General features: G+C 43.4%; 1 protein-coding gene across 1 annotated transcript in view; it reads right to left on the bottom strand.

The window, feature by feature from the left end:
* The window catches only part of tspan17 (tetraspanin 17), a 60,615-nt gene extending 37,896 nt beyond the window's left edge, over positions 1-22,719 (bottom strand). Inside the window, exons 1-4 of the mRNA XM_045724256.2 lie at positions 22,131-22,719; positions 9,759-9,809; positions 4,041-4,187; positions 2,697-2,867 (exon numbers count right to left, since the gene is read on the bottom strand). Of these exons, the coding sequence (XP_045580212.1) occupies positions 2,697-2,867; positions 4,041-4,187; positions 9,759-9,809; positions 22,131-22,229 (468 nt within the window). The 5' untranslated portion in view covers positions 22,230-22,719. The remainder of the gene's footprint in view (positions 1-2,696; positions 2,868-4,040; positions 4,188-9,758; positions 9,810-22,130) is intronic.
* Positions 22,720-23,377: the final 658 nt, after the last annotated feature.

Raw genomic sequence — 23,377 nt, 5'->3', positions numbered from 1 at the left:
ACAGGTATAAGGCTTTATTACATGTTATAAGCATCTTTGAGCTCTTATAAAGTCTTACTACAACCAAGTCTGCTATGATAAAGAGGCTGGCTGTGGTTGGCATCAGTATTTGTACAGTTATCCAATCAAGGTTAAGGCACTAGCTGCCAGTACAGTTAAAGGTACAAGACATGTTGCCTGTACAGTGCAGTTAAAGGTATGAGATATGTTGCCAGTACAGTGCAGTTAAAGGTACGATACATGTTGCCTGTACAGTACAAGGTACAAGACATGTTGCCTGTACAGTACAGTTAAAGGTACAAGACATGTTGCCTGTACAGTACAGTTAAAGGTACAAGAAATGTTGCCTGTACAGTTCAGTTAAAGGTACAAGACATGTTGCCTGTACAGTACAGTTAAAGGTACAAGACATGTTGCCTGTACAGTTCAGTTAAAGGTACAAGACATGTTGCCTGTACAGTTCAGTTAAAGGTACAAGACATGTTGCCTGTACAGTTCAGTTAAAGGTACAAGAAATGTTGCCTGTACAGTTCAGTTAAAGGTACAAGACATGTTGCCTGTACAGTACAGTTAAAGGTACAAGAAATGTTGCCTGTACAGTACAGTTAAAGGTACAAGACATGTTGCCTGTACAGTTCAGTTAAAGGTACAAGACATGTTGCCTGTACAGTTCAGTTAAAGGTACAAGACATGTTGCCTGTACAGTACAGTTAAAGGTACAAGAAATGTTGCCTGTACAGTACAGTTAAAGGTACAAGACATGTTGCCTGTACAGTACAGTTAAAGGTACAAGACATGTTGCCTGTACAGTTCAGTTAAAGGTACAAGAAATGTTGCCTGTACAGTACAGTTAAAGGTACAAGACATGTTGCCTGTACAGTTCAGTTAAAGGTACAAGACATGTTGCCTGTACAGTTCAGTTAAAGGTACAAGACATGTTGCCTGTATAGTTCAGTTAAAGGTACAAGACATGTTGCCTGTACAGTACAGTTAAAGGTACAAGACATGTTGCCTGTACAGTTCAGTTAAAAGGTACAAGACATGTTGGGCTCCCGAGTAGCGCAGAGGTCTAAGACACTGCATCTCAGTGCAAGAGGCGTCACTGCAGCAGCTGGTTCAAATCCAGGCTTTATCACATCCGGCCGTGATTGGGAGTCCCCATAGGGTGGCGCACAATTGGCCCAGCGTTGTCCGGGTTTGGCCGGGGTAGGCCGTCATTGTAAATAAGAATTTTTTCTTAACTGACTTGCCTAGTTAAATAAAGGTTCAATTAAAAACATTGTTTTTTTTTGCCTGTACAGTCCAGCTAAAGGTACAAGACAGCTTCTACCCCCAAGCCAATAAGACTGCTGAACAATTAATCAAATGACCTCCGGACTATTACAATGACTGAACCCCCCCCCCCCCCCCACACACACACAATTTGTTTTGTACACTGCTGCTACTCGCTGTTTATTATCTATGCATAGTCACTTCACCCCCACCTACATGTACAAATTACCTCGACTAACCTGTACCCCCGCACACTGACTCGTTACCGTTACCCCCTGTATATAGACTCGTTATGTTATTGTGAAGACTTATTTTTTTACTTTAGTTTATTTGGTAAATATTTTCTTAACTCTTCTTGAACTGCACTGTTGGTTAAGGGCTTGTAAGTAAGCATTTCACGGTAAGGTCTACACTTGTTGTATTCGGCGCATGTGACAAATAAAGTCAATATTGATTTGATTTGACATGTTTCCTGTACATTACATTTATCAGAAATATATGCAATAAGATAATGGCAGAAAAGATTAGACAGCCGCTGTCCCATTAAAGACATCACCACACAACGGATAACCACTGATCCAATTGTTTCATTGACTGGGTTTCACCTATCACTTTTCCTATCACATATCCCTGTGTTAATTATATAACATCTACTGACATATCCCTGTGTTATCTCTATAACATTAGTACTACTCACATATTCCTGTTATCTCTATAATATCTAGTACTACTCACATATTCCTGTTAACTCTATAATATCTAGTACTACTCACATATTCCATTAACTCTATAATATCTAGTACTACTGACATATCCCTGTGTTACCTCTATAACATTAGTACTACTCACATATTCCTGTTAACTATATAACATCTAGTACTACTGACATATCCCTGTGTTATCTCTATAACATTAGTACTACTCACATATTCCTGTTAACTCTATAATATCTAGTACTACTCACATATTCCGTTAACTCTATAATATCTAGTACTACTGACATATCCCTGTGTTAACTCTATAACATTAGTACTACTCACATATTCCTGTTAACTCTATAATATCTAGTACTACTCACATATTCCTGTTAACTCTATAATATCTAGTACTACTGACATATCCCTGTGTTACCTCTATAACATTAGTACTACTCACATATTCCTGTTAACTATATAACATCTAGTACTACTGACATATCCCTGTGTTACCTCTATAACATTAGTACTACTCACATATTCCTGTTAACTCTATAATATCTAGTACTAGTCACATATTCCGTTAACTCTATAATATCTAATACTACTGACATATCCCTGTGTTACCTCTATAACATTAGTACTACTCACATATTCCTGTTAACTATATAACATCTAGTACTACTCACATATCCCTGTATTATCTCTATAACATCTAGTACTACTCACATATTCCTGTGTGAAGTCTATGAGGTTCTGCAGGTCGATGTCGTCGCGGTAAGCCTTGACATTGTTGTTGATGAAGAAGTTGAGCTGGTCTTTGATCCAGTCTTTAAACACAAAGGCCAGGATGCCTGCTGTCAGCTCCAAGAAGAAGATCAGACCCAGGAACACTGAGAACTAGAACACAAGAGAGAGAACATTAGGAACATGTGAGAAAATAGGACATACATGTCACCTCTACAGCGCTGTTCTGGCTATGTCTGTAAACTAAAACAGCATATCTATAATACTGTATTAGCTATGTTGTCCCGGAAATAGGTACATTTGTAGACTGACTGACTCAAGGGCCGACTGACTGGCTGGGAGCAGAGTTGAGATGTCCCAGGCCTGACTGACTTACTGGCTAACTGGCTAGGAGCAGCGTTGAGATGCCCCAGGCCTGGCTGGCTGACTGGCTGGCTGACTGGCAGCAGAGTTGAGATGCCCTAGGCCTTACTGACTGGCTGGTTGACTGACTGGCTGGAAGCAGCGTTGAGATGCCCCAGGCCTGACTGACTGGCTAGGAGCAGTGTTGAGATGCCCCGGGCCTGACTGACTGGCTGGGAGCAGTGTTGAGATGCCCCAGGCCTGACTGGAAGCAGTGTTGAGATGCCCCAGGCCTGACTGACTGGCTGGAAGCAGCGTTGAGATGCCCCAGGCCTGACTGACTGGAAGCAGTGTTAAGAAGCCCCAGGCTGGCCAGCCAGGAGTTAATGGACAGAGTAGTGGAGGTAATAGCCACTGAGAGTGACAGCCCAGTTTGTCTCTGTCACTCAGACTCCATTGTCAAAGTTGAACGTGACGTAACTTCTCCGAATGATGTCATAGTTTTTCCCCCCAGATATTTAGAGAACACGCTTACATACTCAATGATGGATGTTTCAGGCTTTTATACATGAGTGGTTTATTATTTCCCATCTAGATCAATACCAATCCTAGGTGTTCATTTACGGTAAGTAGCCAACTGCTATGAATGACCTCAACTTTCAGATCAAACGAAGCCAGAGTTATTTTTGTGAATGAAACTAGCATGTACCTCCCTCCCTCCCTCTCCTCTCCTCTCCCCCCCTCTAAATAATACCTAAATGAAGACCGACAGGTGTGAACCAAGGTGTGAATTACTGAACTGCAAACCCAAAGGTGTGGATAGCAGAGCAGAAGGTAGAAATGAACCATACGAGGTTCAATATGTTATCGTCCAAGGCACACAGTCTTACCACCCCACAGAGAGATTAAACTAAGTAGGTCTATATGAGAAAGAAAGAGTTGAACTCTCTAAGGAGAAATAAAGCATATTTAATTCAAACTCACAAATTTGAGCAGCAAGGTGTTTTCCCGTAGCGCTCCGATGCAACCAGCGAATCCCAGGATGAACATGACTCCTCCCACTACGATGAACAACCACACAGGGTCGAAGCCTCCCAGGTCTGTTATGGAGGCCATGTTGGACAGCACCCCCTGGAGGACAGGAGGACCAAGGTGTTATTACAGATGTATAGACAGACAGCACCCTAACCTCCCAGGTCTGTTATGGACTCCATGTTGGACAGCACCCCCGGGAGGACAGGAGGACCAAGGTGTTATTACAGATGTATAGATGTGTTTTTTGACCACTGAAAGCGTAAGACCCCAAAAGTAAAAAACGGCAGTGATAGTTCTGTAAGAAAGCATGTGTTGTGCAACGTCTTCTTTGGCATAATATAAAAAGCCAATACAACAACACACCTTACTGTCAGAGAGACTAGGCATTCCACTGCCTTTCCCTTCCAGGACAATAAACACGGACAGACAGCCCTTCCCCTGCTTCCCCCTAACACCCTGCTTCCCCCTAACACCCTGCTTCCCCCTAACAGACTGTTTTAGCACAATGTTCCAAATGCCTGAATCGGAAGAGTCAAGGTTTTTATTTCTTTCAGTTTTTATGAGCACCTCCCCCTGCCACTCACAGACACCGAGCCCCTCCCCCTGCCACTCACAGACACCGAGCCCCTCCCCCTGCCACTCACAGACACCGAGCCCCTCCCCCTCCCACTCAGAACAAAGACGAAAGATAACTTCTTCCACTGACAACAAGAAGCTTAAACTCGCTATTTGCATTTGAGGTTTGGTCCTTTTGAATCAGTCATATGGACACCGAAACACATTGAGATATTATTTTACTGTAATAGAGAAGAATGTAAGCTTTGTAGCGATACCCTTTTAATATGTCTCAACACCCAAAATTTAGAAGAGACCCAACTAAGACAGGAGTATTAATGAACACGATTGTTGAAAATTCATGCTCAGTTTGTCGCGCACAGCATTGCAGTAACACGTACCACAAACAGCATTTTAGCCAGACTGTTATGTGCTAGCTGTTTAGTCTGTATTTTATAAATGTCTAATTAGCATAAAAATAAACATTTAAATAAAAGGAATTGGCAACTTGTTTTCTCATTCTGAGAAATAAGTATCTTCTTATCCAGGTCGACCACTTGGTTTGAACATCGAAAACAAAGCGAACAGGCCGTGTTGTTTAAAACAGTTGGAGACGGACAGGAGGGTGTGTTCATAACAGTTCAACTGTTATACCATGTTAGCAATCAAGCGAGAAAATATAAATGCATCCAAGTTGGCTAGACTTTTAATATATAAAGATTAGCTTACTACTCACTAGCAGGTTGGCCCTGTTGCTTGTCACGTCCTGACCATAGTAAGTTGTTATTTTCTATGGTACAGTAGGTCAGGGCGTGACAGGGGGTGTTTGTCTGTTTTTGTATTTCTATGTTCAGTTTCTAGTTTTGTATTTCTATGTTGGTGTTGTTTGGGTTGATCTCCAATTGGAGGCAGCTGATCCTCGTTACCTCTAATTGGAGGTCATATTTAAGTTGACGTTTGACCCACCTGTTTTTGTGGGTGATTATCTTTTGAGTAGTGTGTTTTCCTCTCTGCGTCACGTTTTTTTTTGTGTGTGTGTTTCAAGAATTTCGTGTATAGCATTTCGTTTCACGGATATGTGGAACTACGAACACCCTGCATTTTGGTCCGATCCTTCAGACAGCCGTGACAGCCTGCTTCCAGAAGTTGGTTATTATAAGTGTGTGTGTTGTTTATGGTTCTGGTTACATTTGGAACAAAAAAAAGGGAATTTACATCCTTGAAAGCTAGATCTGTGACTATTGCAAAAAAAAGCAGTTAACTATTATGATAAAATAATGAAATTATTGGTGGGTCTTATGGTTGAAGACTTATATTTAGTCTAGGTATAATTTCAAAAGCTCTGAATTCATTTGATTATTGATGACTGTATTTGATCTTTAATTGTGCAACAAAGGTTATAATATATATTTTTTAACAAATTAGATGATATATCGTGAATCATCTGTACGTTTGGAAAAAAATAGATATGATCCCCCTAACACCCTGCTTCCCCCTAACACCCTGCTTCCCCCTAACACCCTGCTTCCCCCTCTAAACCCCTGTGGCTGGGTACTGGTCAACTTCAGGTGACTTCCCCTCTCACTCAGTCTCTAGCAGCCCAATTCACATTCTCCCCTGAAGACATCCTTTCTCTTTCCCCTGAATTTATGCTGCAATAGTTTGTGTCAGGGGGCTAGGGTCAGTCGGTTATTTCTGGAGAATTTCTCCTGTCTTATACGGTGTCTTGTGTGAATTTAAGTATGCTCCCTCTCTTTCTCTCTCGTTCTCTCTTTTTTTGGGGACCTGAGCCCTAGGACCATGCCTCAGGACTACCTGGCCTGACGACTGCTTGCTGTCCCCAGTCCACCTGGTCGTGCTGCTGCTCCAGTTTCAACTGTTCTGCCTGTGGCTATGGAACCCTGACCTGTTCACCGGACGTGCTACCTTGTCCCAGACCTGCTGTTTTCGACTCTCTCTCTCTACTGCACCAGCTGTCTCTAACTCTGAATGATCGGCTATGAAAAGCCAACTGACATTTACTCCTGAGATGCTGACCTGTTGGACCCTCTACAACCGCTGCGATTATTATTATTTGACCCTGCTGGTCATCTACGAACGTTTGAACATATTGGCCATCATATTATTGAGGGAGGTCAGGGTAAAGTCACAGTGCTGGGCTGAAGGGAGGACAGGGTAAAGTCACAGTGCTGGGCTGAAGGGAGGTCAGGGTAAAGTCACAGTGCTGGGCTGAAGGGAGGTTAGGGTAAAGTCACAGTGCTGGGCTGAAGGGAGGTCAGGGTAAAGTCACAGTGCTGGGCTGAAGGGAGGTCAGGGTAAAGTCACAGTGCTGGGCTGAAGGGAGGTTAGGGTAAAGTCACAGTGCTTGGCTGAAGGGCTCAAAGGCCACGTTACAAAAGCAGCCCAATTCTGATTCCTTTCCAACTAATTGGTCTTTTGACCAATAAGATCAGGTGTTTTTAAAATAATTGAGGAACATATCAATATTGGGCTGCCTGTGTAAACGCAGCCTTGGACGCGTAAAGACCTCTGCTGTAGGAGATGGAGCAACATACAGTTGAAGTCAGAAGTTCACATACACCTTAACCAAATACATTTAAACTCAGTTTTTCACAATTCCCGACATTTAATCCTAGTAAAAATTCCCTGTCTTGGGTCAGTTAGGATCACCACTTTATTTTAAGAATGTGAAATGTCAGAATTATAGAAGAGAGAATGATTTATTTCAGCTTTTATTTCTTTCATCACATTCCCAGTGGGTCAGAAGTTAACATACACTCAATTAGTATTTGGTAGAGTTGCCTTTAAATTCTTTAACTTGGGTCAAACATTTTGAGGAGCCTTCCACAAGATTCCCACAATAAATTGGGTGAATTTTGGCCAATTCCTCCTGACAGAGCTGGTGTAAGTGAGTCAGGTTTGTAGGCCTCCTTGCTCACACAGGCTTTTTCAGTTCTGCCCACACATTTTCTATAGGATTGAGGTCAGGGCTTTGTGATGGCCACTCCAATACCTTGACTTTGTTGTCCTTAAGCCATTTTGCCACAACTTTGGAAGTATGCTTGGGGTCATTGTCCATTTGGACGACCCATTTGCGACCAAGCTTTAATTTCCTGACTGATGTCTTGAGATGTTGCTTCAATATAGCCACAATTTTCCTTCCACATGATGGCATCTATTTTGTGAAGTGCACCAGTCCCTCCTACAGCAAAGCACCCCCACAACATGATGCTGCCACCCCCGTGCTTCACGGTTGGGATGGTGTTCTTCTGCATGCAAGCATCCCCCTTTTTCCTCCAAACATAACGATGGTCATTATGGTCAAACAGTTCTATTTTTGTTTCATCAGACCAGAGGACAATTCTCCTAAAAGTACGATCTTCGTCCCCATGTGCAGTTGCAAACCGTAGTCTGGCTTTTTAATGGTGGTTTTGGAGCAGTGGCTATTTCCTTGCTGAGCGGCCTTTCAGGTTATGTCGATATAGGACACGTTTTACTGTGGATATAGTTCATTTTGTACCCGTTTCCTCCAGTATCTTCACAAGGTCCTTTGCTGTTGTTCTGGGATTGATTTGCACCTTTCGCACCGAAGTACGTTCATCTCTAGGAGACAGAACGCATCTCCTTCCTGAGCGGTATGATGGCTGCGTGGTTCCATGGTGTTTATACTTGCGTACTATTGTTTGTACAGATGAACATGGTATCTTCAGGCATTTGGAAATTGCTCCCAAGGATGAAACAAACTTGTGGAGGTCTCCATTTTTTTCTGAGGTCTTGGCTGATTTCTTTTGATTTCCCCATGATGTCAAGCAAAGTGGCACTGAGTGTGAAGATAAGCCTTGAAATACATCCACAGGTATACCTCCTATTGACTCAAATTATGTCAATTAGCCTATCAGAAGCTTCTAAAGCCATGTCATCATTTTCTGGAATTTTCCAAGCTGTTTAAAGGCACAGTCCACTTAGTGTATGTAAACTTCTGACCCACTGGAATTGTGATACAGTGAATTATAAGTGAAATAATCTGTCTGTAAACAATTGTTGGAAAAATGACTTGTGTCATGCACAAAATAGATGTCTCAACCGACTTGCCAAAATTATAGTTCGTTAACAAGACATTTGTGGAGTGGTTGAAAAATGAGTTTTAATGACTCCAACCTAAGTGTATGTAAACTTCCCACTTCAACTGTATTTCCATGTATATAAACAGCTCAGGATAGTATACCACTACAGACAAGGAATAGGCACGGATAACCCAATACCTGAACACATGTAAGCATTTGAATGGGCTACACGAGTGAGCGTTTATTTTTTGAGAGATTTTTCATAGGCCTATTTTACTAATTGAAACGCTTTGTCTTAATTCAATTATCTGGTGACATTTCTCCATACAATGATATACTATGACATTTGAAATTCTTACATTTAAAAAAATTTCAACTTTTGAATGAAGTTTCAGTGTCTTGAGCTACTGCTGTCTATTTATCCCTCCAGGCTACCCTGACATCAGTATGTATTCATCCCTCCAGGCTACCCTGACATCAGTATGTATTCATCCCTCCAGGCTACCCTGACAGCAGTATGTATTTATCCCTCCAGGCTACCCTGACAACAGTATGTATTTACCCTGACATCAGTATGTATTTATCCCTCCAGGCTACCCTGACAGCAGTATGTATTTATCCCTCCAGGCTACCCTGACAACAGTATGTATTTACCCTGACATCAGTATGTATTTATCCCTCCAGGCTACCCTGACAGCAGTATGTATTTATCCCTCCAGGCTACCCTGGCATCAGCATGTATTTATCCCTCCAGGCTACCCTGACTTCAGCATGCTATTCCCCCAATTCAAATAGCATTTACAGGTGCTCACATAAGAGAGTTTCAACAATACCTGACACAGATCAATGCAAAAATATTCACCAGAAAAGCCATGATCAGTTCGATCATGGTGAAAAATCTGACTTCTCTTTTGCTGTTAGCCAAACAACCAGAGAAAAGCAGCATGTTTGCTATTTTTTGTTGTTGTTGTTATTTTGTTTAGAATTTGGACTATCCGGACACCTGAAAAAATGTCATGAAAATATTTGAATAATAAATGTTTCTTACCTTCTCGGCCCATGCCCATAGTCCTATGCCCAGGAAGGCTGCTCCCAGTAACTGTTGAATAAAACACAGAAGCAGAAGGTTACATGACATACAAACACTACGCATATTCCATCAAAGTAAACTGACTGTACACATATACACTACATTAGCAAAAGTATGTGGACACCTGCTCGTCAAACATTTCATTACAAAATCATGGGCATTAATATGGAGTTGGTCCCCACTTTGCTGCTATAACAACATTCACTCATCTGGGAAGGCTTTGACTTGATGCTGGAACATTGCTGCGGGGACTTGCTTCCAATCAGCCACAAGAGCATTAGTGAGGTCAGGCACTGATGTTGGGCGATTAGGCCGGCCACGCAGTCGGCTTTCCAATTCATCCCAAAGGTGTTCGATGGGGTTGAGGTCAGGGCTCTGTGCAGGCAAGTCAAGTTCTTCCACAAAACAATTTCTGTATGGACCTCGCTATGTGCACGGAGGCATTGTTATGCTGAAACAGGAAAGGGCCTTGCCCAAACAGTTGCCACAAAGTCGTCTAGAATGTCATTGTATGTTGGGCAGGTAGCGTTCTCCTGGCATCTGCCAAACTCAGATTCATCCATTGGATTGTCAGATGGTGAAGCATGATTTATCACTCCATAGTCCAACAGCGGCAAGTTTTACACCACTCTAGCCGACGCTTGGCATTGCGCATGGTGATCTTAGGCTTGTATGCGGCTGCTCAGCCATGGAAACTTATTTCATGAAGCTCCCAACTAATAAATAGTTATTGTGTTGAAGTTGCTTCGAGAGGCAGTTTGGAACTCAGTAGTGAGTGTTGCAACCAAAGATAGACAATTTTTACGCGCTACACGCTTCAGCGGTCCTGTTATATGAGGTTATGTGGCCTACCACTTCGCGGCTGAGCCGTTGTTGCTCCTAAATGTTTGCACTTCACAATAACAGCACGTACAGTTGACCGGGGCAGGTCTAACAGGGCAGAAATGTTATGAACTGACTTGTTGGAAAGGTGGCATCCTATGATGGTGCAACGTTGAAAGTTACTGAGCTCTTTAGTAAGGCCATTCTGCAGCCAATGTTTCCCTATGGAGATGGCATCGCGGTGTGCTCGATTTTATACACTTGTCAGCAACGGGTGTGGCTGAAATAGACGGATACACTAATTTGAAGGGGTGTCCACATACTTTTGTATATATAGCTGTTAGCAGTTGATGTTACTCTTCAGTAACACAGACCCCAAAGAAAATCAGGGGGAGAAAAATAGGTTTATTCAAAGAACAGTATAGTCAGGTAGAGTACAATACAGTACAATATAGTATAGTTCAGTACAGTATAGTTCAGTAGAGTACAATAGAGTATAGTTCAGTAGAGTACAATACAGTACAGTGTCATGACGTTGGCCTGTGGGTAAGGTTTATGACCCCCCCCCCCCCCCATAAATACCTTTCTCCCTTCCCCTCTCTTACTGACCCTACTGAAGGACTGCTGTCCTGTTAAATATAGAGAGTCTGGGAACATCAAACAAATGGGGAAAGGAACCATATTTTGTTAATAAAACCAGTTGGAAATATGCTTGATAACGTAATGAGTATGGATTTCATTTCGGTTGTCATCTGAGACATTATGACTGATGACAGGACGACATAAACTGTATCTGAGAAAGTATACGCCCTCTAGTTATCAGAGTCACATGGAATTGTTATGCAATTGAAATGTTTGATATTGAAATTGTTTGTTAGGAGATGAAATGTAATTTTAGCTTCCAAATGAGAGAATTGGGTTTTCATAAGGAAAGTGCCCTGCTTGATCAGTGGCCCACCCCTGTGAAGAGGAGGGGTTATAAACGATGAAACACATCCTTCCCCCCTCTCCACTATATAAGCCTTTGACGAAAAGATATCCACGTTGTTCCAGCACGTGAGGTCTGCAGCCTCTACGTTAGAAGGACACACATGTCAAGGACAGAACTAAGCCAACCTCGGCGTGAGCTTTGGTGGCGAATGGTATGAACTTTGAGCTTATTCACTACAGAAGTGATACTTCCTAGCCGCTGTAGACGTGGGCTAGGAAAGGACGGACGACGGATCCAGTCTAACAGACGGCCGAAGATACCACCACATATCCAATTTACCACCAGAGACATTCTTAAGAGTTTACAGGAAGATCTGTTGGCCAACCCGGCCAGCATCTACGACCAATCTACCGAAGCGCAGCTCAGAGTAAATATTTATTGCATTTTCCTTTTCCAAATGGGCGGTAATTTAGAATGCATAAGATAATGTATTTACGATAGCCTAGCTGCTGTTTCTCTGTTCCTAAATCTTCCCGCTCTTTCATTCAAGCCCAACCCCCTTTCCTTTGTGTAACCAGGTTCCGTCCACCGGGACGTTTTCTGTATGACATCATTTGTATTCGGTGTATTTGTAATTCTGTGTGATTAGTTAGGTATTTAGTAAATAAATAATTAAACCCAATTTTGTATTGCTGATTCAACTTGTTAGCCAGGGTTCGTGAAGATAGCCAAGAATTTACAACTTTCATTATGAGACTGAAAATAAGATAAGGGTTAATATTGACTGCTATCGATGTAAAATATTACAAAGTATTTTAAGAGTTTATTCGGAAGATAACGGCTCTATAAACGTTCTTCCGTGGTGCCCCGACTTTCTAGTTAATTACATTTACATGATTAGCTTAATCAGGTAATATTAATTACAGAGAAATCATTTTATAAGTTAGCATGTCATATCACTTAATCCGGCATAGCCAAAGACACGACAACAGTATAGTTCAGTACAGTATAGTTCAGTAGAGTACAATAGAGTATAGTTCAGTAGAGTTCAATACAGTACAATAGAGTATAGTACAGTATAGTTCAGTAGAGTACAATAGAGTATAGTTCAGTTCAGTAGAGTAGAGTTCAGTAGAGTAGAGTTCAATTGCCTGAGAAGCAGTTCACACAGGTGTTCAGTTGATGAAATCAATGCTGCATACACCGGTTGTAAAACAATCTCTGAAGCGCTCACAATTGGCCAGGATTCTCCTCTATTCAGTACTGGCCATGTAATTCTGACAAGAGCGAGAGAGAGTGCGAGAGAGTGCGAGAGAGAGAGTGCGAGAGAAAGAGTGCGAGAGAAAGAGAGAGGTTGTTCAGACAAACTGTTTTAAAGGGATCATTTGGGAATGTGGCACTTTATATAGAGTCAGAGGAACTTGTGGATTCCATGTGTATGTCTCTGTGTGCAGTATGAAGGAAGTTAGAGGCAGTTTTACGAGCCAACTCTAAAAACACAACACTGAACAATACATTATTGTTGCAAACATTTTGCAAATAATCTACTAGATTAAATTAGGTTTAATCGGTAAAGTGAGCAGGCAGCGATGACCCCCATCTTAATTTAAATAATTAGGATGATTGTCTATTGTATATATTGATAATTTAAAAAAGGTAAACTATTTTCCCGTCCTTTCTGCTGGGCCTATAAATCCTATATTGAAGGTCAGGGTGCCCCTGGGACCTGGCTGTGACTTTTATTTGACATTTATTTTACCTGGGGAGTACACCAGAGTGAGTCCAGGTAAGGTATTAGTTGGAGATCAGAGGTTAGTGTAGTCCCATCAAACTAATCCAGTGGGATTAGCGAGATAGAAACGCTCACTCAAATGCTCTCTCTCCACATCTCTCTCTCTCCATCTCCACCGTGTCTCTCTCCACCTCCATCTATCTCTCTCTCTATCCCTCCATCTCTCTCTCTACCTCCCTCCATCTCTCTCTACCTCCCTCCATCTCTCTCCATCTCTCTCTCTCTCCATCTCTCCCTCCATCTCCCTCCCACCATCTCTCCCTCCCACCACCTCCCTCCATCTCTCCCTCCATCTCCCTCCCACCATCTCTCTCTCTCCCTCCCACCATCTCTCTCTCTACCTCCCTCCATCTCTCTCTCCCTCCATCCATCTCTCTCCCCATCTCCCTCCCTCCCACCATCCATCTCTCTCCCCATCTCCCTCCCTCCCACCATCCATCTCTCTCCCCATCTCCCTCCCTCCCACCATCTCTCTCTCTCTCTCTCTCTCTCTCCCTCCACCTCTACCTCTCTCTCTCTCTCCACATCTCTCCCTCCATCTCCCTCCCACCATCTCTCTCTCCCTCCATCCCACCCTCCCACCATCTCTCTCTCTCCCTCGCACCATCTCTCCCTCCCACCATCTCTCTCTCTCCCTCCCACCATCTCTCTCTCTCCCTCCATCTCTCCCTCCCACCATCTCTCTCTCTCCCTCCCTCCCACCATCTCTCTCTCTACCTCCCTCCATCTCTCTCTCCCTCCATCCATCTCTCTCCCCATCTCCCTCCCTCCCACCATCTCTCTCTCTCCCACCACCTCCCTCCATCTCTACCTCTCTCTCTCTCTCCCCATCTCTCCCTCCATCTCTCCCTCCCACCATCTCTCCCTCCCACCATCTCTCCCTCTCACCATCTCTCTCTCTCTCTACCTCCCACCACCTCCCTCCATCTCTACCTCTCTCTCTCTCTCTCCATCTCTCCCTCCATCTCCCTCCCACCATCTCTCTCTCTCCCTCCATCTCCCTCCCACCATCTCTCTCTCTCTCTCTCTCCCTCCCACCACCTCCCTCCATCTCTACCTCTCTCTCTCTCTCTCTCCCCATCTCTCCCTCCATCTCCCTCCCACCATCTCTCTCTCTCCCTCCATCTCTCCCACCATCTCTCTCTCTCTCTCTCCCTCCCACCATCTCTCTCTCTACCTCCCTCCATCTCTCTCTACCTCCATCCATCTCTCTCCCCATCTCCCTCCCTCCCACCATCTCTCTCTCTCTCTCTCTCTCCCTCCCACCACCTCCCTCCATCTCTACCTCTCTCTCTCTCTCCCCATCTCTCCCTCCATCTCCCTCCCACCATCTCTCTCTCCCTCCATCCCACCATCTCTCCCTCCCACCATCTCTCTCTCTCTCCCACCACCTCCCTCCATCTCTACCTCTCTCTCTCTCTCTCTCTCCCCATCTCTCCCTCCATCTCTCTCCAGCCCACCATCTCTCCCCCCACCATCTCTCCCTCCCACCATCTCTCCCTCTCCCTCCCACCATCTCTCCCTCTCACCATCTCTCCCTCTCACCATCTCTCTCTCTCTCCCTCCCACCACCTCCCTCCATCTCTACCTCTCTCTCTCTCTCCCCATCTCTCCCTCCATCTCCCTCCCACCATCTCTCTCTCCCTCCATCTCTCCCACCATCTCTCTCTCTCTCTCCCACCATCTCTCTCTCTACCTCCCTCCATCTCTCTCTACCTCCATCCATCTCTCTCCCCATCTCCCTCCCTCCCACCATCTCTCTCTCTCTCTCTCTCCCTCCCACCACCTCCCTCCATCTCTACCTCTCTCTCTCTCTCCCCATCTCTCCCTCCATCTCCCTCCCACCATCTCTCTCTCTACCTCCCTCCATCTCTCTCTCCCTCCATCCATCTCTCTCCCCATCTCCCTCCCTCCCACCATCTCTCTCTCTCTCCCACCACCTCCCTCCATCTCTACCTCTCTCTCTCTCTCCCCATCTCTCCCTCCATCTCTCCCTCCCACCATCTCTCCCTCCATCTCTCCCTCCCACCATCTCTCCCTCCCACCATCTCTCTCTCCTCTCTCTCTCTCCCTCCCACCACCTCCCTCCATCTCTACCTCTCTCTCTCTCTCCCCATCTCTCCCTCCATCTCCCTCCCACCATCTCTCTCTCTCCCTCCATCTCTCCCACCATCTCTCTCTCTCTCTCTCCCTCCCACCATCTCTCTCTCTACCTCCCTCCATCTCTCTCTACCTCCATCCATCTCTCTCTACCTCCATCCATCTCTCTCCCCATCTCCCTCCCACCATCTCTCTCTCTCTCTCTCTCCCTCCCACCACCTCCCTCCATCTCTACCTCTCTCTCTCTCTCTCTCCCCATCTCTCCCTCCATCTCCCTCCCACCATCTCTCTCTCCCTCCATCCCACCATCTCTCCCTCCCACCATCTCTCTCTCTCTCCCACCACCTCCCTCCATCTCTACCTCTCTCTCTCTCTCTCTCTCTCCCCATCTCTCCCTCCATCTCTCTCCAGCCCACCATCTCTCCCTCCCACCATCTCTCCCTCCCACCATCTCTCCCTCTCCCTCCCACCATCTCTCCCTCTCACCATCTCTCCCTCTCACCATCTCTCTCTCTCCCTCCCACCACCTCCCTCCATCTCTACCTCTCTCTCTCCCCATCTCTCCCTCCATCTCTCTCTCTCCCTCCATCTCTCCCACCATCTCTCTCTCTCTCTCCCACCATCTCTCTCTCTACCTCCCTCCATCTCTCTCTACCTCCATCCATCTCTCTCCCCATCTCCCTCCCTCCCACCATCTCTCTCTCTCTCCCTCCCACCACCTCCCTCCATCTCTACCTCTCTCTCTCTCTCCCCATCTCTCCCTCCATCTCCCTCCCACCACCTCCCTCCATCTCTACCTCTCTCTCTCTCTCCCCATCTCTCCCTCCATCTCCCTCCCACCATCTCTCTCTCCCTCCCTCCCACCATCTCTCTCTCTCCCTCCCACCATCTCTCTCTCTCCCTCCCACCATCTCTCTCCCTCCATCTCTCCCTCCCACCGTCTCTCTCTCTCTCCCTCCCTCCCACCATCTCTCTCTCTACCTCCCTCCATCTCTCTCTCCCTCCATCCATCTCCCTCCCTCCCACCATCTCTCTCTCTCTCTCTCCCACCACCTCCCTCCATCTCTACCTCTCTCTCTCTCTCCCCATATCTCTCTCCATCCCACCATCTCTCCCTCCCACCATCTCTCCCTCTCCCTCTCACCATCTCTCCCTCTCACCATCTCTCTCCCCCTCTCTCTCTCCCCCCCTCTCTCCCAGCATCTCTCCCACCATCTCTCTCCCCCCCTCTCTCCCACCATCTCTCTCCCACCATCTCTCTCCCACCATCTCTCTCTCCCTCCATCTCTCTCTCTCTCCCTCCATCTCTCTCTCTCTCCCTCCATCTCTCTCTCTCTCCCTCCATCTCTCTCTCTCTCTCCATCTCTCTCTCTCTCCATCTCTCTCTCGTTTGTATGTATCATAATCACACTGCGGCTAGGGATTCCATCCTATCTCCATGCGGACAGTAGGATAATAGACAGTTGGGGGAGAAGCTCTCCTTAATCCATGTGATCCTGTTAACCTTGGTCTCAGAGTGCGAGTTAACCTCAGTTTACCCAACCTTAACCCTAGGCTACACAGCCAGTCCCATGCTCAGCTCAGTGCTTTATATAAACTAGGAAAGGGCCTACATACTAGACACTTTCCATCAACAGATGAATGAATGACCTTTCAAAGCCAACCACATTCATCGGTTATATACTCTGCTGAAAAAAGATTCACACATTCCCAATTCACCACACCTCATAATGTGTAATCAACGTAGGGCCTATCAGATGACTGGATGTGTTATCTGGGGTGCAACAAACCACACAACTGCCTTTCTCAGGGACTAGAATACATTAAGATAGTAACAGAGTTGTATAATGTTACAGTGGAGACCAGATATTAATAACAGAGTTGTATAATGTTACAGTGGAGACCTGATATTAATAACAGAGTTGTATAATGTTACAGTGGAGACCTGATATCAATAACAGAGTTGTATAATGTTACAGTGGAGACCTGATATTAATAACAGAGTTGTATAATGTTACAGTGGAGACCTGATATTAATAACAGAGTTGTATAATGTTACAGTGGAGACCTGATATTAATAACAGAGTTGTATAATGTTACAGTGGAGACCTGATATTAATAACAGAGTTGTATAATGTTACAGTGGAGACCTGATATTAATAACAGAGTTGTATAATGTTACAGTGGAGACCTGATATTAATAACAGAGTTGTATAATGTTACAGTGGAGACCTGATATTAATAACAGAGTTGTATAATGTTACAGTGGAGACCTGATATTAATAACAGAGTTGTATAATGTTACAGTGGAGACCTGATATTAATAACAGAGTTGTATAATGTTACAGTGGAGACCTGATATTAATAACAGAGTTGTATAATGTTACAGTGGTGACCTGATATTAATAACAGAGTTGTATAATGTTACAGTGGTGACCTGATATTAAACAGAGTTGTATAATGTTACAGTGGAGACCTGATATTAAACAGAGTTGTATAATGTTACAGTGGAGACCTGATATTAAACAGAGTTGTATAATGTTACAGTGGAGACCTGATATTAATAACAGAGTTGTATAATGTTACAGTGGAGACCTGATATTAATAACAGAGTTGTATAATGTTACAGTGGAGACCTGATATTAAACAGAGTTGTATAATGTTACAGTGGAGACCTGATATTAAACAGAGTTGTATAATGTTACAGTGGAGACCTGATATTAAACAGAGTTGTATAATGTTACAGTGGAGACCTGATATTAAACAGAGTTGTATAATGTTACAGTGGAGACCTGATATTAAACAGAGTTGTATAATGTTACAGTGGAGACCTGATATTAAACAGAGTTGTATAATGTTACAGTGGAGACCTGATATTAATAACAGAGTTGTATAATGTTACAGTGGAGACCATAAGGTTCATACAGATAGCATCCAGGCTGCTCAGAAACTCTGTTAATTACAACCCTGTAAGGTTCCCAAACATCTGAGAACTGGAGTGAAAAACATGATTAATTACGACGTGGATAAAAGACAGAGTCAGCTAATTATGTTTACAAGCTAGATTAGTGGTTCTTAACTGGTTTATCCTCAGGACCCAAAATACAATCTGGAGAAAACACTTTATTTTTTACACTATATTGATAGTAAATGTAGCAATTACATAACAAGGGAACTACATTCTCACCTCTTTCATTGTCAATAATAAAATGTTGCCCATATTCTTGATGAAGAATGCTAGTAAACTCCCTGGCTTGAGACCAAATGTGTGTGTGTGTGTGTGTGTATGTGTGTATGTATATGAAGAAAATTGAAGAAAATTTGTTCAGAGATTAAATTATTTACAAACGTAAATTAATTATCATTTCTACACACTAAGTTGTTTAAGTTCAGACTGGAGTAGTTTTTCATTGAAACAAAATTAATATTTTCACTCAGACACCTGCGACCCACTCAAAACCAAAATATGGGTCGCGACCCACCAGCTGAGAATCACTGAGCTAGACAGGTAGGTGTTATTTCTGGGAGTCAACAACTAGCCAAACTGACCACGAGAAGTGTTATTTCTGGGAGTCAACAACTAGCCAAACTGACCACGAGAAGTGTTATTTCTGGGAGTCAACAACTAGCCAAACTGACCACGAGAAGTGTTATTTCTGGGAGTCAACAACTAGCCAAACTGACCACGAGAAGTGTTATTTCTGGGAGTCAACAACTAGCCAAACTGGCCATTAGAAGTGTAAGAAATATGCAGGCCTAGTAGGTCTCAAGTTAGCTAGCCTAGTTCCTTTTAGGTCTAGCAGTTAGCCTAGCAGCATATTGGATGACTGTCATTCATATTCCATTCACCCAGTTCAATGTAACATTGATAGGTTTAGGATACTAAATGATACTCTAATGTTCCCTATACCCATCACAAGGTTGCTACAACCTAGACTACAAAAGGAGTTTCTATTGGACAAATTCAGGGAGGTCCCTCCCCATTTTGTTCCGTTTGCTTCTGTTTAAGAAACATTTGCAATAGAAATCGGGGGAATGAATACACCCTTGATGCACCGCACACACAGTTCAAATCCATTTTTATTGGTCACATGCGCCGAATACAACGAGTGTAGTCTTTACAGTGAAATGCTGACTTATGCCCCAACAATGCAGAGTTGAAAAAAATATATATACATTTTTTTCAGAATAAAAAAGAAATAGTATAACAATAAAAAAAATAACGAGGCTATATACAGGAAGTACAAGGTAATAACACGGCTATATACAGGAAGTACAAGGTAATAACACGGCTATACACAGGGAGTACCAGGTAATAACACGGCTATATACAGGGAGTACCAGGTAATAACACGGCTATATACAGGGAGTACCAGGTAATAACACGGCTATACACCGGGAGTACCAGGTAATAACATGGCTACATACAGGGAGTACCAGGTAATAACAAGGCTACATACAGGGAGTACCAGATATTAACACGGCTATATACAGGACGTACCAGGTAATAACACGGCTATATACAGGAAGTACCAGGTAATAACATGGCTATATACAGGGAGTACCAGATATTAACATGGCTATATACAAGGAGTACCAGTACCTAGTCAATATGCAGGGGTACCAGGTAGTAACATGGCTGTATACAAGGAGTACCACTACCTAGTTAATGTTCAGGGGTACGAGGTACATCTGGGTAGGAGTAAAAGTGACTAGACAATCAGGATAGATAATAAACAGAGTAGCAGCAGCGCATGTGCAGAGTATAAAAGACTGTCTATGTGTGAGTGTGTGTGTCGTCAAAATGCATGTGTGTGAGCGTATGTAGTGTGTGTGTTTGTCACAGGAGCTTGGTGGCACCTTAATTGGAGAGGACAGGCTCGTGGTAATGGCTGGAGAGGAATTAGTGGAATGGTATCAAATCATGTTTAAAAAAGAAATGTGTTTCCATGTATTTGACGCCGTTCCATTCGCTCCGTTCCAGACATTATTATGAGCTGTCCTCCCCCTCAGCAGCCTCCACTGGTGTGTGTTTGCATGTATGTGTGTGTTGTGGAATGTCAGTCTAGTATGTGTGAGTGTGTGCATAGAGTCAGTGCAAAACAATTGAGATAATGAAATCAATAATCAAGCAGCTCAAATGACAGCAAACTATGTACACTTTTGTTTGTTTAACTTTGTTTCTATTGTCATTTATTTTGATATATCTATTATAATGATCCTGATAAATGAATTTGCCTGGATCAGAGAAGCTGTCTGCCTCTTCACGTTCATATTTGCATGGCACGGTGGAGATCACACAAACAAATATACATTTTCCACAGGTCAGAGAGGCAGACGGCAAAGTTTAGACAAACCCCAAATGTTGCAAACCAAATGCTAAGCTAATAGCATGGGGAAATATTGTCTAGACACTTTTTACTGTGGGAGATTAAGTTTATAAATTGACTGGCTGGGATGTGGGACAGTGGAAGCAAATTATTAAATCTAATAGAACTGTTCACAGGTATTACCTGAAGAATGCAGGGATTGTGGCACAATTTTTTATTTTACCTTTATTTAACTAGGCAAGTCAGTTAAGAACACATTCTTATTTTCAATGACGGCCTAGGAACAGTGGGTTAACTGTCTTGTTCAGGGGCAGAATGACAGATTTGTACCTTGCCAGCTCGGGGATTCACTCTTGCAACTGAAAGAGTCCAACGCTCTAACCACTAGGCTACGCTGCCGCCCCAAACTATAACTCCCTGCTATCAACCAATCAGCATCCAAACAACCAGTTTTATAATTACTACTTAGGCTTGCAACATAAAATAACCCTGTCCCTGACTAGCCTATCAGCTCTTTGTGTGTGACCATGACAGTGTTGCTGACACGAAATCAGTGGCTACTGTGTACTGTATACTAGCTCACTGTCTAAGTCATGCTTTACGAGGTGTGTATGGGCGGAGTAGGTTAGCTCAGAGTGAGAGTTGCTATTGTATGAGGTTAACAGTCAAGGATAGGCCAGGCATTAAGGCAGTAGAGTACAGAGACAGTTTGCTAGCTGTCTTATTCCAACAGCACAACCATGCATACCAACACACATAGGCCTACACACACCCAAACCTACCCTACAAACAGCTATTCATCAGAACTATGGGGAGCACCCACCCACAGTGTAATTTACTACCTACTATTGTTGGCATTCTGCTGTCCCACATTACTAACAGATTAGGACTGCTGGGAACCACACAATAGACTCCACACAAATACGCACAATATTGCCCAAATGAGTCAAATATTATCAGATGGATGATGGATCATCAAAGAAGAGTTATATATATATGAGAGCGAGAGGAAATGGGAAAATTGACCGTTTCAAATCAACAAATCACTCATAATGGTGGGATGTATACGTCTGACACATTCACCTGGCAGATGATCACTGTGAAAGGTAGCTACCATCACCAAATCAATAACAGGAAATGATCTTAAGTGATCACTATCTATGGGACTAACCTACTGTACAGTATTTGAGGATTTGTTCGATAAAGAACATCGGAAAATATAGTTTTAGGGCTAGGCGATCGAGCATAGTTTTAACTTGTTTTAGTTCCTTTGTCTCTTTTTGGGGCAGCACTAGAAAAACTCTGGTTTAGAATAAATACATGCAGGTGTGAAATACAAAATGTTCGCTACTTACCCAAAATATGATGTTAAATCCAAACAAGAAGTATTTGACACTGCAACTCACTTCGGCTCCTTTAAAATGCTGGCGTTTTTGACTGCTAACGTTACTCATCCTGGTAACGTCGAGGCTAGCTAGCTAGCTAACAATGTAGACGCCACTGGTTAGTTAGCTTGTTAGCTAACCTACAATCACGACAATGACAAACTAACTACTATTTGTGTAACGCACAGGCTAGCTATCTCCATAAAACAACTTTGGGAAGAAAAAAAATCTGCTAACTAGCTAGCTAGCCAGCCAGCCAAATCACAAATACATCGCCGGCTAGCTAGTTAGCTGGAGTTAGCTTACTAGCTAACAACAGATCCAAAAGCACTTTGGACAAAATATACATTCATCTGCGGTTCAAATGTACAACGTTACTCTCCATAACTAAACATATATAGTTGAAAGCTAAATCCAAATAATGATTGTTTTGTTGATGATATATATAGTCGATTTCTCCCGTTCATAGCATTTGGTTGTTTTGCATTTCACCTTTCTTGTTGACAACAACCCCTCGCTGTCATATGAACCGAGGAAACCCGTCTGGATAAGTTTTTTCCAGAGCGACCTGCAGTGGAATTATTCGGGAACAGCACTGCTGGTACTTGTATTTTTCCTGGTGCAGTACACAGACCCAAACAGAACAATGGTGAATGATGAACATACCATCTGAAAACGATTTAGCTATTTGTACAACATAAATAACGTTACATACGTACCAAGTAAGAGGCACTGGCAATTGTTGCATTTGTTATTTGACCGTTTAAAATGTGACTTTTTTTTATGACATGTAAACCTTGTACAACTACTACACTAAAACAAAAAAAAATTAAGCAATACAGAATAAGACAATATGTGCAGCAATTTTAAATGTATGGGGGGAAAGATTGTGCTGTGGCTGTGAGCCTATCACTGATAGTCTGGCTAACACTTAACTCTCCAGATCCTCCTGGCATCAGTCTGGAAGAAATTGGTCTTTGACTTTGTCGGCATAATGCATCTATAATGAAGGGGGATGTGATTTTACATCTTGGCTCTCTGTGTCTATTCTCACTCAAGCACAGCCAAACACAGCCCCCGCTTCCATAACAACAGTTGGATTTTTTCAAATCCCCCCCAAAATGTATTTGATTTGAAACAACACGTCTCAACCCCTGAGGGAAAGAAAACAGTTGAGAGAACCAATCAAAGCCGTAGATCAATTTCTGAGCGAATAT

Source organism: Salmo salar, chromosome 09, assembly GCF_965601325.2.
Source record: "Salmo salar chromosome 09, fSalSal1, whole genome shotgun sequence".
NCBI classification, from domain to species: Eukaryota; Metazoa; Chordata; class Actinopteri; order Salmoniformes; family Salmonidae; genus Salmo; species Salmo salar.
The sequence above is the reverse complement of the archived record's forward strand: the minus strand, read 5'-3'. Positions and strand labels throughout refer to the sequence as shown.